Source organism: Ambystoma mexicanum, chromosome 9 (genome assembly GCF_040938575.1).
Source record: "Ambystoma mexicanum isolate Mex_15411 chromosome 9, UKY_AmexF1_1, whole genome shotgun sequence".
Classification (NCBI taxonomy): Eukaryota; Metazoa; Chordata; class Amphibia; order Caudata; family Ambystomatidae; genus Ambystoma; species Ambystoma mexicanum.
In genome coordinates this window covers 990,933,127-990,947,553 of record NC_090931.1, presented here as the reverse complement: position 1 = coordinate 990,947,553, position 14,427 = coordinate 990,933,127, and the positions used below count along the sequence as shown (strand labels likewise).

General features: G+C 44.5%; 1 protein-coding gene across 4 annotated transcripts in view; it reads right to left on the bottom strand.

Moving 5' to 3' along the window:
• The window catches only part of MAP3K20 (mitogen-activated protein kinase kinase kinase 20), a 1,515,864-nt gene that overhangs the window by 916,085 nt on the left and 585,352 nt on the right, over positions 1-14,427 (bottom strand). For all 4 annotated transcript variants that reach the window (XM_069616229.1, XM_069616231.1, XM_069616232.1 and 1 more), the window contains exons 6-7: positions 3,786-3,814; positions 3,557-3,694 (exon numbers count right to left, since the gene is read on the bottom strand). In XM_069616229.1, coding sequence (XP_069472330.1) covers positions 3,557-3,694; positions 3,786-3,814 — 167 coding nt within the window. The remainder of the gene's footprint in view (positions 1-3,556; positions 3,695-3,785; positions 3,815-14,427) is intronic.

Below are 14,427 nucleotides of genomic sequence, written 5' to 3'. Positions count from 1 at the left end.
CTCCTCGGGACTCCTGCAATCCGCTCATCTGCGTGCTCACAGCCGCTTGTGGCTCCAGCTCTCCCAGCTGGCTTCAGCCACTCTGACTCTGCATCCGTTTCTACAAGGCTTCTGCCTTTTAAAGTTCACGCCACCCTGATTGGACAAGCAAGGACTAGACTGCTCACTGCTGAAGCAGTAGTCCTGACTTACTCTTGCTGTCCTCTTCCATCGTCTCAGTACCCAGTTGAGGCATGTATGTGTATGCACTACTAGACTGAGGATGTCTCGCTCTAGTCGATCTCTTCCTTTTCCCAGTAGAGTACTGTTGATTCTTGGGGAATGTTTTAGGGGAAAGATAGGGAAAGGGCTGACAATAGCCTAGGAGGGTTTGTGGGATGGAGAGTTCAATATGAAAAGGAAATGGGCAATATTGTGTTTCACCTAAGGACGTCCTCTCCCCACTCCTCAAGTTCCCTCCACCCAGGTGATCCTCCCTCGCATATCGACCTCCACAGTCAGGATCCAAAAGCGATGGGCTTTCCCATGCCACCCGAGCTGCATTCTTTAACCATTTGCATCCTAGAAGGGTCTCTTTATTATTCTCTACAGTTGCCAGAGATTCTACATCCTGCTATATCCCCGAAGGTACAAAAGTGCCTGATTCTCTGCCTGGAAGTCCACAGAATCAAAACTGTTACAAAACTCAGTTATTATGCTTTCTAATTATTTTAATTTAACTCCCTCTACTTCCTTTCATAAGTATCCATTCTTTTAATTTTCTCTTGAGTATCTTATCAGATCTAATTATTGATACATTTGCAGGCATAAGGAGCTGACTGATAATGGGCCTCATTATGAGTGTGCCGGTGCAGTAATAACGTGCTGTATTACTGCATACTGGCACGTTATCACACCGGCACACTCCAAGTTTGGTGGGCGAGGTGGCCGGATTTACCGCCACCATCAACAAATGCCAGTGTTACTGACACCGGTATTACGAGTGCCGGTAAGACCGGCAATCCCCCCATGGAGTCCAATGGGGAATTCCCACCCTTCCTGCCACTTGTAATCTGACGGTAATTACGGCAGACCAAGTGGCAGAAATGGTATTACTGTTTGGTGGCATGCCATCAGATTTACCGGCAGGATACCACCACACTCCTAATGAGGCCCAATGACTACATAAGCACAGGTAGTAATGATGCCAAGTTGCATCTTAGTATGTTCGTTGGAACTGTCATTCTCCACTTGCTGTAAGATACCAGAGTCTGCATCAACTTAAGACAAAGGGCCTCATTACGACTTTGGAGGTATGGCTGCCTCCAAAAACGTGTCCGGGTCCGATCTGGTGGAGTGGGGACTTACCGGGACATTCCGCCCTAGGCGGACCCGGGAAGTCCCCATTCCAAATGCCATTCCCCATTCCCATTGAGCCCCCATTCCCATTGAGCCCCGCAAATAGCAGGCCCGTAATTAGCGCCCTGGTCCCCTAACGGGACCCGTAAAGGACATGTGGTCTGACCACACGTCCCTTGCGGTTCCCGCTAAGGGACCTCAGAATTGGGCAGTAAGGGATTACCGGCACCGGTCTCCTTACCGGTGCCCGATATCCCTTACCGCCCACGTCATAATGAGGCCCAAAGCCTTTTTTAAGAAAGAGTTCATTTAAGCTCTTTAGCACATGGAGATTGTTAGTGACCTCCTCTAAGCCAATCAGAATGTTTAGAGTGCTGTCAATAACTACTGGTATTGATTGCCTTCCGAACATTGTTTCTTCAAAAGCACATATAGAAACACAATGCAATTTCAGGCAATGTGCCATGTAAAACATGAAAGAGAACGCTAAACATGAGAAAATGCTGTGATTTTCTAAAAACAAACCATTTAGTTTTACATGGCACCTATTGCATGCTAATGTTGACCATGTTTCAGTTCAACCAAGTTGACAATTAAAATGCTTGTTTATTCATTTTTACATTTAACAAGCACACTAAGCCCACAGGCATCAAGGCGCTGTTGCATTACAGGTTACAGAGACAGGGTTTAAGAATTGTCAGTGAGGTGTTGGGTAGAGCATCTGAGGAACTGCCTTCTGTGGTGAAAAACCAGGTTTTCCAAAGTTTACAGAAGGCCCAGTAAGATTGTTCAGCTCTCAAGGCAGGTGGTAGAGCATTCCAAAGTTTCACTCTTGCGCCATGTTATTTAAATACTACAAAATAGAACCACTTTAAATGTATTAACTCCGTTTGTTGTGACGATCCTTCAGATAGCGTCACTTCCCCCCAGGGGGAGAACCTTTACATGTGGCTAAGGAGGTGCAGATGCTAACCAATAGTCGCTCTAGGGGTGGTAATGTGTGGGAGGAAATCATGGAGAGGAACTAGCCTGTAACGTTATTCAAGGGGTTGTCTTCTCTAACTCTGCTGAATGAACAGAAACCCTTCCAGGGATCTTCTGGAGCATCATTGGCAAGAACAGAGATCTTGAGGGGACTTTCGAGGACAATCGTTGACAAAGACGTAACATCCTAAAGCATGTGGGAAATAGAAGTCCTCCTGCACACATCCCAGAATCATCTAGGGCTTTTCTTCAGAGCAAACACCAATCACCCTCTATCAAAAGGCTATTCCAAACGTACAATTGGTCAACACCAGATCCTGTCAAGAGTCCAGTCCTTTCAATCCACTGGGTCAACACTCCCTTTTGAAATAAGAAGAAAACCTTTGTCTTTGTTGGTGTCTTCTCTTTTGAAAAACAGTGAATCAGGCCCTTCCTTTTAGAAAGTAGCCTGATAGCATCCGGGGAATCACAAATACTTGAGGCTGCAAATGTGAAGAAACCAAAAAAGTAGTGAATCACTTTGATCCACAATCCCCTGGCCAGTTCCTGAAAAATGTGATGCTGGAGAGTCGAGAGGGACTCAGGGAGCATCTCTGTCGTCCCAGTGGGGGGCGGAAAAAAAACAATAGCAAGAAAGTCGAATGTGTGGAAACCTCTCTTCACTGAACACTATAAGGAACATTGGGGAACCAGTTAGGAGAAGGGAGTAATTCTCCTTGACCCTCAAGGATCCTGCAGAACTGTTTTGTTTTGTTTGTGGGTTACAAAAAGCCTGGAACATTTATTTTGAGAAAACTTGCCGTCTTTGAGACACTTTACATCCAGGAGAAGGGAGACATTCTACTAGGTAACGAGCAGAGCCCGAACTTTATTATTGTTTATTCTAGTGACAGGGATAGCATAGGAGCCTTTTAAATGGGATGGGGCCTTTTGATTGGACTTTCACTGACTTCCTGACGATCACCTGAGCTTCTTTACTTTAGGTAGGGAAATCCCATTAGAGTTAAGAATAGATAGGTTTATTTTTCTTTTGAATAAAGGTTTATAGCAATCCTCACTGCACCACTTGGTCAGTCTCGTCATTCCTTGTCGCCACATGGTCTATGTAATGTAACCACTATTAAAGTATTTTTTCATTACCACCAAATCTCCAAAACAAATATTGCTACTATCTCTCTTGATATATAAGGCTATGGTCATTGTTTGCGGATATAAATACATTTTTCGGACTTACCACACCATAGGAATATGTGTCGCATGTCTCAGACACTGGAAGACTCTGGATCACTTCAGGGGCCATCCACGGGAAAGTGCCCACTAACGACATGTGTGTAGTATGGGAGTGGAACCTTGAGGCACCGAAGTCACAGATCTGGAAATCAGAACAAACCAAAGATGTCTCGATTCCCTGAGATGAAACACCAATCAAAAAATGTTGCAGATAATGTGGAGTTGCATCCTACCTTTAACACTCCATCGGATGTTATCACAACTGGTAATGTAAGAAACAAAATACACAGTGAATTAGTTTGTGTCAAACTTTGCTTTCCACAAAACTTAAAACAGAACAGGCAATTTATTGTCCTCCACTAAATGGCAACACTGATCTAAGATCTGTCACAGCAGCATAAACTGCACACAAATGAGTACACTACACAGACTTCACTTCAGTCTAGATACCTTTAAAGATCGTGTGTACACACAAAGCATCAGACCCCGGTCAAATGTTACTGCATTGTTTAGAAAGTGACTAACTTTAAAAGACTTTCAAGGAAATGAGTGTTCAGCAAAGGGAGTAATTTACTCAAGTTTTATAAACCTATTCTTACACGATGTATGATTATTTTGTCTTATAGTGTCTAACAGACGTGATGTTGCTTTCACACACCAAACATTTTGGGCCCCAAGATGGTAATACTATCTTGAGCTCTCTTTGTTAAATGTCATCATCAACACCTTTGGGGAAATGCATGATATAAATACTTTGCAGCGTCAATATATTGAAATGTACGTGCTCGCTGGTGTACGTTAATAGATATCAAGTACCACAAACTGATAGTGTGGGAATTTGGACAGCGCGACTGGTTTCTTCATAGAACATGAAAGGTAGAAGTGAGAGTGAACAGCTGTCAACAAAGGATGAGATCAGCAATGCAGTTTGAACGGAGGGCCAGGGTGGCAGCAAGCTAGCAAACATTTAGGTAGTGGGCAAAGAGCACACATGCATTACATATTCCTCACTTTCCTCAGAACAGAAGTCCATTTCTAAAGAGGAGACACAAATGCTTGCACTATGTCATATTTCGATTTAATCGGACACCTTTTTATGCTTGATGCAAGCAGAGATCAGTTTCACACCCAGATTAAAATCAGACAAAAGCATTGATAGAACATATGATTAAAGTGAGACAGTACATGAACGTTAAACACTTACAGATGATGTTAACTGGGGTGTGGATGGGTATTCACTTTTTCTAATGACACTGACGTGCTTTAAAGCATCATTCTGCTCTATGTGGATGGCATCCACGAGGAAGGACACTTTGCAGATAAGGCGCTACTTCTCAGCAAAGGCATTGCATGGTTCAGAACAGCCTTTACATTCTGACCTGACGTCCCATTCCTTCCTACACTATGAGGAGAACATATCCAAGGATCCTGTATAGGGAAATGCTCCATGAGTCATCAATACACAGCTAGAAAGGACAGATGGGGATGGACAGAGGTCTTCGTGAGGATATACATACGGGCGAGCCATTCTTTGTTTCACTGTGAAGAGGGCTCTTAAGAGCCAAGTATTGTGCACAGAGAACAATCTATTCACTCACCGGTGCAATGGGAAAGTTGGGAACAGTACTAATGGGAGGCAAATTAGCCTTCCATGGTCATAAATACTAAAGTGACTTGCCATTCCTCATCTATGGCAGCAGTATCGAAGAGCCATGCACAGAGAACATGCTACCTCTTACCAGAGCAAATCGAAACATCAGAACAGCTAAAAAGGCCTGCTTGCATACATAGAAGTCTTCTTGAGGCTATAACCACTAGTGTTCCTTGTCATTTCTTACTTGCCTATGACGATGAAAGTAAACAATATTAAAGAGCGATGAAGCCCACCCTCTCCTCAATGCAACAATAAAGTTCAGAAGAGCCACAAATGAATGATGACACCCATATAGGGGCTCTCATTTCTCCTGTATCCATGGGGACAGTATTGTAGAGTTAGGGACTCTATACAGAAAGAAACACCCTCCTCCGAAGACAGGAGAAAGTCCAGAACTGTAGAAGGCACAGATGGGCAGCATACAGGTCTTATTGAGGACGTAACTGCTGATGTGACTTTGCATTCCTCTCTTGCCCTTGGAGAGGCTACCTAAGAGCCAAGAATCATGTAAAAAGAAAGATCTATGTTTCAACTATGAAATTGGGAATGTTCAGGCCTGCCAGAAAGGCTGGGTGGGATGCACAGGGGTTGACCCAAGTTATAACTACTGAGGCGACCGGTCACTCTTCACTTGTCTATGGTGACAGTATTGCGGGCCAAAGTACTGTACAGAGAAAAGGCTATCTCTCACCAGTGGCAGGAGAGACTTCACAACAGCCAGAAAGGCATGATGGGGTGCATGAAAGTCTTCCAAAGGTTATAACCACTTATGTAACCAGTCACACCTCGCTTATCTATGAGGAAGCATTAAAAAGACAAGGTACTATACAGAAAAAAACACTACCGTTCACGAATCGGAAGTGTGATGAATCGAAAGAATGCATCCCTTCTCCCCAAGGAGGAGCCCCCCTGTGAGGATAGAGAGGAGAGTCCACTCCACAACACCTTCCCTACGGGTCGAGGAAAGTGGGACATCACTGTGAGAGATTCCCCCTTTGGAGAAAAGGACTCCTATTCCTGTGAGGAGCTCCCTTAGTCATACCCCGTGCTGCCATACATCGGAATATCAGATGCAAAGAATAGTATACAATACAGAGACTTGGTTGATGAGAAAACTAAAATATACTGTTATAAGCAAGAAAGATGGTCCATCTCTTTATACAGAAATCTACGTTTAACTGGGATGAGGAGACTGGAAAAGGAGGACATGCCAAAGCGAGCTGAGGCAAGCAGCGGAGGCCCCCGGGCAGTGTAACACGAGAGGAGAGGAATCACTGAGAGCTGCGGTGCCCGTGAGTTTGGAAACTGTTCTTGGAGCGAGAGCAAAGCGCCAGATGCACACCGTCCACACAGAGGGAGAAACTGAGGAACAGACGGTAGTGGCGTGACAACAAAGACTTCATGGTGGGCAGTGTGCCCACAGAACAATGCCGAAACCACTATGCTGCAAAAGCAGCAAACCGGCAGGATACCCGCATCGTAACCAAATCGCACGGAGAGAGAGCGCAGAGAGCGGGACACCGGAGAAGATGAGGGTGTTGAGAAAACAAGAAACCGATCAGACCCCTCAGTTTTTATACAGTGTTTTTAAATGCTCAGAAGACATTGTGTATATGTGGTTTTAATTACGTTGTTAATGGGCTTCCTCCGCCACTGACTGGTGCAGTTTCAGCTCACCCGTAACACTTGCTGATCTTAAATATATTGCTTGCCGGATCCCCTCGGACTCTGGCAAGTCCTCTTTCTATCTTCAGTAGGCGGCGGCTCTCTGCCTCATTTTCATCTCCCTCCAACACTTATGTGCTGGAGAGAATGTCCACGCAATGGATGGGCGCAGCGGGTGCACCATCAGAGCGCCAATGGCACGCTTAAGGCAACCCGTTTCTGCCCGTCCATGACAAGTCCGGGATCTGGGCTCCCGATAATGCAGGTATTGATTCTTCCCAAGTTTTTATTTCTTACTCACGCAACAAACATACGGCTTTGGCACCTGCTAACCTGTCCTGGCCCCACAGATTTTCACATCAAATTGCTACTGTTCCTCCTGTTTCGCATAAGACTATTGGCCCACTTTCTGTATTAAAAGCTCTCCTGATCAATGCCCATTCTGCGGTTGCGCACAGGGATGATCTTAGATATATTTTAGAAACAAATGTTCCCAAAATATTTTGCATTACCGAAACCTGGTTCAATGTATACTCTGGCCCGGACAGAGTTCAGCTTTTGCCAGCTAATTGTGATATAGTGAAATTAGATCGACCACCCACCAAGACCGGAGGTGGTGTTGCGCTAGTAGTTGAGAAATCTTATAACTACAAATCCGTACCTTTTGAGCGCAACCTTCCTTGTTATTTGCTTCTCACTATACTGCAGGCCTCCCCAGAATGTGTTGTTTATTTCCTTGCTGTGTACCACCTCCCCGGGCTATGTTACCAATCAGTTTGTGGCTGACTTTACGCAAGTTATTACAGATCTTGCCCTTACTTACCCTAACATAGTGCCGTTGGGGGATTTTAACCTTCATTCACTGCAGCCTTCTGATCCTCATGCGCAGAGCCTTGTTGCTTCCTTGCAGATTATGGCTTCTCTCTCTGTAACCAAAACCCCACTCACATTGGTGGTAATCAGCTCGATCTGATTTTTTCAAATATCCCTACAGGTTTTTAACTCTTTGCCCATGCTTTGGTCCAATCATTTCCTGATTCCCTTTGCTTTTCCTTATATCTTCACTAAAACTAAGCCCCCTCTACCGATGAAATTTCAACAGCGTTGGTCCAAGGTCCCTATTGAGACTATTTTCCATGCTTTTATTGTAACTACCCAACAGAATACAAATAAGGGCTTGAATATCTTAACGCCCTAGTTACGGCTTTTAAGCACACCACCAATGCTTTAACAACCCTCAGCTGCTTCCTACACACAATGCGCCCTCAGATCCTTGGTATTCTTCGGAACTGAGGTTACTGAAACAGAAGTGCTGTCGCTTGGAGTGGAAATGGCGCTTACTATCTGACTCACATACCAAGTTGGCATATATACAAGCTAGGAATCACTATCAATGTTCTATCAAAACAGATAAAACTCAGCACTATGCCGACCGTATCCTTAAGGCCTCATGCTCTTCTAAAGAGCTCTTTGCGGTCGCTAAAGAGCTGTCTATTCCTGTCCAAGTTCCTTCTATGGCCATCCGCACACAATCTCACTGCAAACCTATTGCTTCTTTTTTCCAAAACCAAATTTTCATTATAAGAGATAAGATATGCGCTGAGAGAGCTATTCTTTTTGAAACGGCTAAATATTTGAATTGACCGGTTGACAGTACATTTAACTTTGTTACTATTACGGAAAGTACAGTAACAGACGTGCTTTTGAAGCTCAAATCTGCTTCTCCTGCGGATCCCATCGCTTTGTACATTCTGCAGGATCTGTCCTCGAATTTGGTTCCGTTGCTTACTGAGGCGCTCCAATACTCATGCACCATCGGATTCATTGACCCTCCTCTCAAGCATGCTGCAGTCTCCCCACTTATTAAGAAGTCACACCTTGACCCTGCAGCGGCAGAAAATTACCACCCTATCGCGATTCTTCCCACCATGACTAAGCTGTTGGAATCGATTATCACTCCTCAGCTAGCAACCTACTTCGAGGCCAATAATATTCTTCATCCTTTCCAGGCCGACTTTCGACCCGGGATGGGTACAGAATCACTAATGATTGCACTCCACAGTGACATTGCACTGGCACATGACCGTGGAGGGACGAGTGGTCTTATCTTACTCAATCTCTCCGCGGCCTTTGATACCATTGACCATCTGAGACTGTTACAGCGCCTATTGGATGCTGATGTCTCAGGAGTGCCCCTGAAATGGTTTTCATCCTTTTTATCCGACCGCACTCTATGGTGGTTGATTGTGAAGTCCCCCAAGGTTCATCACTCTCCCATCTGCTTTTTAATTTATACATGGTTGCCCTTGCTAGGCTTATTGCTAGATTTTGTGGAGTCCCTCAAGGTTCATCTTTCTCCCATCTGCTTTTTAATTTATACGTGGTTGCTCTTGCTAGGCTTATTGCTAGTCTTGGTGTGCACTTCTTTATGTATGCAGACGACACTCAGATCTTCTTTCGTCTTAATGCCCCTAAGGAAATTCCTTTCGAACTCTTGAGAACCTGCCTCTCAGTAGTGTGTCAGTGAATGACAGAAAATTGGCTTGAGCTGAATGGGGAAAAGACTGAGGTACTGGTGATTGGTCAGGCACCCAATAGCTGTATTTCTGATTATTGGTCTGTCTGCCTGGGACCCTGTCCTAAACCCTCTACTGTAGTTAAGAGCCTTGGAATTCAGATCATGACTTCAGGCTCTAGAGAGGCGCAAATCTCAGCGGTCTCCCGGGGTGGCTTTGTGAAACTTAGGGTTTTGCAGACGGTGCTCCCGTGTCTTCCCAATGAGGCAAGGAGCAAAATCGTCACTGCCTACATTAAGGATGCAATTGACTATTGCAATGGCATCTATCTTGGTCACCTAGAAGCACTGCTTCAACAACTCCAGACCCTCCAGAATGTGGCAGCTAGGTTGGCTCTAAGTGCCCACAGACTATCCGATTCTCAGGACCTCCTTTAGCGTCTTCACTGGCTACCCGTCAGAACCCGAGTGAAGTTTAAGGTATTATGTACAGTCCATCGTGCTATACACTCCATGAGCACTAAGTTCCTGCAGTCAAAGCAGTCTCTTTACCAACCCAAGAGATTTCCTTGCTCGGCTAATCAGTTTCTGTTGACTGTCCCCCGCTTTCAACGCTCTCGGGCAGGAGGCAGATCTTTGTCTGCACTTGCCCGACTCTGTGGAATGCTCTCCCTTTGCATATCAGAAGCATTCACGCTTCATCCATTTTCCGCAAGCAGCTAAAAACGTTTCTGTTTTAATGTGTGTTGCTCTTCTCTGCTCTCCAGTGTTTTTTTCCCCCAGCTCCTTGATACCCCCAGGTCTTTGCTACGCTTTATAAAACCTCATACAATACAATACAATACCCAGAGAGAAGAGAGGCCCTGGAGACGTTCACCCAACAGAATACAATGTAATGGGGAAAATGGGAGAACCGGGATGCAGCAGGGTGATAATGCTGGAATAGCAGGATCTCATCACAGTAGGATTGATGAGACAGTAACATTGAAGTCGAGGAAGTGGAACTTTAATAATGAGTGAATCACAATAAATGCTGGAAGACATATCCGTAGGACTGATATACAAATACCCTGGGAAGAGGGGGAGAGTACTATATATGTTACTAGGCAGAGACTGTAAACAAAAAGGAGAATTCGACGAAGGGAGGGCAATAAAGGCACACAAGAGTAAAGATAAGCTAAATAAACCACCCCGGGGGAGAGGGAACCATAACTCTTAACTATCAAGAGAGCATACCACAGCTTAGGAAATATATGCTACCAAAGTACAAAATGATTTTCCGCATTTATATTTCAGGACTGTTCGGACCATCTTTTCCATTTTTTTAATTGGGGCAAAATTTAAGTGAACATCTGATTTATTTTTGTATACAGAATGGATGGTTTCATATGAAGTCTAGTGCACAACCATGTTCCAATATAGCACCGGCCTCTTCATTGTGAGGCTGTGACGTAAATGAGAGGCGTCCGTGTTGGAGTAGATCGCTTAAATAGCTACCCCAGAACGTGTATGTTAGCTCACGTTTTCGGATTTACACGGGCCCCACTAGCAAAAATGGTATGCCATCTGATAGCAAGCGCTAATGTAAAAACAGTAAGCTATGCATACATAGGGGGCCGGTACTGACACGTTTGGGAACATACCTCGCAATATCCATTAGCGAGCAGCTCAGAGTATTTACAGAGTGCTCTGCTTTTTCTCATAGATGGCATTGAGCAGTTTGATGCTGACAGCTTCAGTTTATGGTCCGCTACATCTGTGATTTGGCGACTTGTCATGTTTTGGAGCTGAGATGGGGACTCCAATGCCAAGATATGTTTTGCGAGTTGGACATGCATTCAAATGTTAGACAACAGTGCAACAGGAAGGCATTTACCTCGGTCGACTGTTTTGTTGTTGCAGTAGATGTGTTTTTCGCTCCGCTAACTTATTAAGATGAAGATGGCGACTATCCACATCCTTAATTGATAGGAGGTAATTAATTTTTCTTCCTTGAAGTTACAACAGGCTTCTTACATGGGAGGCACATAATTCATTCTGTGATATTGAAGTGGTAATGCACACTCTATCCTCCATCTATTCTCTTTCACTCTTCAATACTCCCCTCTTTGCACTAGAGGGTGATTTTAGTTGTTGTTTGTATTTTTGTTTAGATCATTCGACAAAGGGAGACAGAATCACAAACTCCCCCATGAGCAACCACCTCTACCTAGAGGCGCAACAAGGGATGAAGCAGAAAGGCACGTTACATCCTGAGGAAGACGGATAATCTTTATTAAATTTGCTTATTTTCCATCAAAACTATTTTTTAAGGATGGTTTTTGAAATAATCATACAACAGGGGACTTTAGAATAAAAGGTTTCAGGCTCTTCTAACCACCTCATAGACTTTTTTGTCAACTATGGATGGTTTGACATTAAACCAAATAGATATATGGCCGACATTTACCATAGATATATTGTATGATTTAAAATGGTTGAAAATGAGGACTAATTGGTAGGATCTGTAAGTGTTCCTGGTTTGGGTTGTATTGTACCATTATGTTGTATTTTACACAAAAGAGATGGATAATCAATCATCTTGTATATAAACTGAGACATGTACATTTGATGTTCTCTTTGTTGCAATGCATTGCTGTTTTTGCACAACGATTGACTATGGTCATTCTTTTTATACTTGTATATTGTGTATTGGATTTTATCCGCTTAAGTATGTTGATCATTAAAAAATAAATTGGATGATATTCAGGATCGAAAATGTTGTGGATGGATATTAGCCTCTCATATATATATATTTTTTCCACATAAAAAAACAGCATGAATAAATTCTGTATTGAAACAAAATAATAGTACATTTTGTTTCTCTCTCGTGAGACACCACCTGCTTGTTTTTTTGCTCCATTGACCCAAGGTGTCTGTGAGTTATGGGGTACACCCATCCTTTAGTTTTCTTCCCAAAGTACAAAACGCACTTCATTGTGGAGGAAAAGATAAGAGAGAGAGAGAGAGACAAAAGGGATTCATGGAAAACCATCCTCAAAGACGGGAGAACCTGTGACGAATCCGAGGATGTCGTCACTGCTCAGAGGGGGGAGCCCCTTACCATGAGGCCATGGTGTTGAGGCTGCAAGCCGATTATCCCCGTGGGGGTGGTAGTCACCAGGTGGATCCCAGGGAAGGGGAAACTCCCTTTGGGGCCAGTGATGACCACATCAGGCGAATCCCATGACCGTAGTTTCTCTTCCCACAGTTACCCCACTCTTTCTTCACCTCATTCCTCTTCACTCCTACCCATATACCCTATGTGCTTTTCTAAAGCAGTCCATGTAGAGAGTACTGTGACTAGGAAGATTCCTAGGGAGTTTCCAAAACAGCACTCACTTAGTACTGAGACGAGGAGGAGGTGTGGAGCAATATTGAATAACCATTGGAACCACTTATAACAGTATAATAATTCACATCCTTTGATTGGAAGAAGCCAGATAAAAACCAAAGAAGGACTTGACAGGTTGTCAAGCCCTCCCTGGAGGATTTGTGAGAGCCAGGAGGAGCCCGACATGCAGACGGGTGCTGACCGGGATTTAAAGAGGAAGGAGAGAGAGTCTGAGGCCGGTTCAGGATGCAAGTACCGCACAGCCCATAGGCAGACAAAGATCCCAGAGACCCGGGGATTGTGGAGGTCTGAGAACGTGATGTCCCAGAAGGAAGCAAGAATGCAGGGCTGCAGAGGAAGGGAAGATCCAGGAAGGTACCAGAGCCCCGCTAATGAGCCCATCTACCTCAAGGGAGCAGACAACCACGCAGAACACACCACAAGGTATGCAGGTAGTTGAGAAAGAGGTGAAGGCACAAGGAGGTCGTGGTATGAATCGAAGGCTGGCAAAGAAGGGTCTGGGACCCTAACACAGTCGGAGTAAAGCAGAGAAGTACACAGAGTTTTACTGCGACTTGACATGAGAGTGAACCAAGCCCACCGCAGGGAAAACTGAGGTTGGAATTGTGAGTCTGGTGGTTGCACGTAAATAAAGAGAACTATAACTTGATGGACAGTTTGTACAGTGCTTGGCAGGTTAGTGAACCAAGCCTGTATCACCCACTAGAGCCTGAGAAGTGTATTCAGGCTAATCTTCTTTGTTGCAGTACCTGGTGAGGGAGACCATGGACTACACTCCAGGGTTAAGGACCCCATTAAGCTTGGAAAGTGAGTCCAGGCCAATCGTCCTCATCGCAATACCTACTCAGAGGGAACCAAGTCTGCACATCCGAGTCAATGACCCCTTTTCCATGACCCCCTTCCGCTTGGAAAGTGTGTCCAGGCTATTCTTCTTTGTCGCAGTACCTGGCAAGAGCAAACCAGGTCTGCCCACCAGGGTCAGCGACCCATTTCAGCTTGGAAGCATCCAGGCTGTTCTTCTTCAGCGCAGTATATGTTGCGAGGAAGCCAATGCTGCCAACTAGGGCCTGGGACCCCAAATAACTACTTTTCGAGCCTGAGGAAGGCTGGGGAGAGAGCAAGATATTTCCCCAACTGCCAAGGGTTGGCTGAAACCATAATTGGAAAAACCTATTAAGACAAGAAGTGCCTTTTGTCCAGGGGAAAGGGAATCGCCCCTCTGGGCCAAGAAGACATATCCTTTGATTTAGTTAGCTTGGAGTGTAAGGGACAGATTAAGGATTTTGACAGTGGACATTGGGACTTTTGATTTGGACATTCTGACACTAGTTATTTCAGTTGAGGTAGGGAAACCCCTCTTAGAGCTAGGGTGAGTTAGGGTTTTCTTTTCCTTTTTGATCCTTGAATAAAAGTGAATAGCGAACACTATGACCGCTCTGTGCCAGAGTCTTACTTCTTCACCTTTACAAACCCCACAGAGCTTATGAAAGAGTTACAAGAACTTATACAGAGGGTGATAAGAGACTATTGAACTTATACAGAAGGTGATAAGAGACCATTCGAAATGTACCTACTAATAAGAAGCTTGAAGCCAAGGAGAACATCTTGAGGGAAAAGACAATTGAGGAAAAGAGAGACATCCTCCTG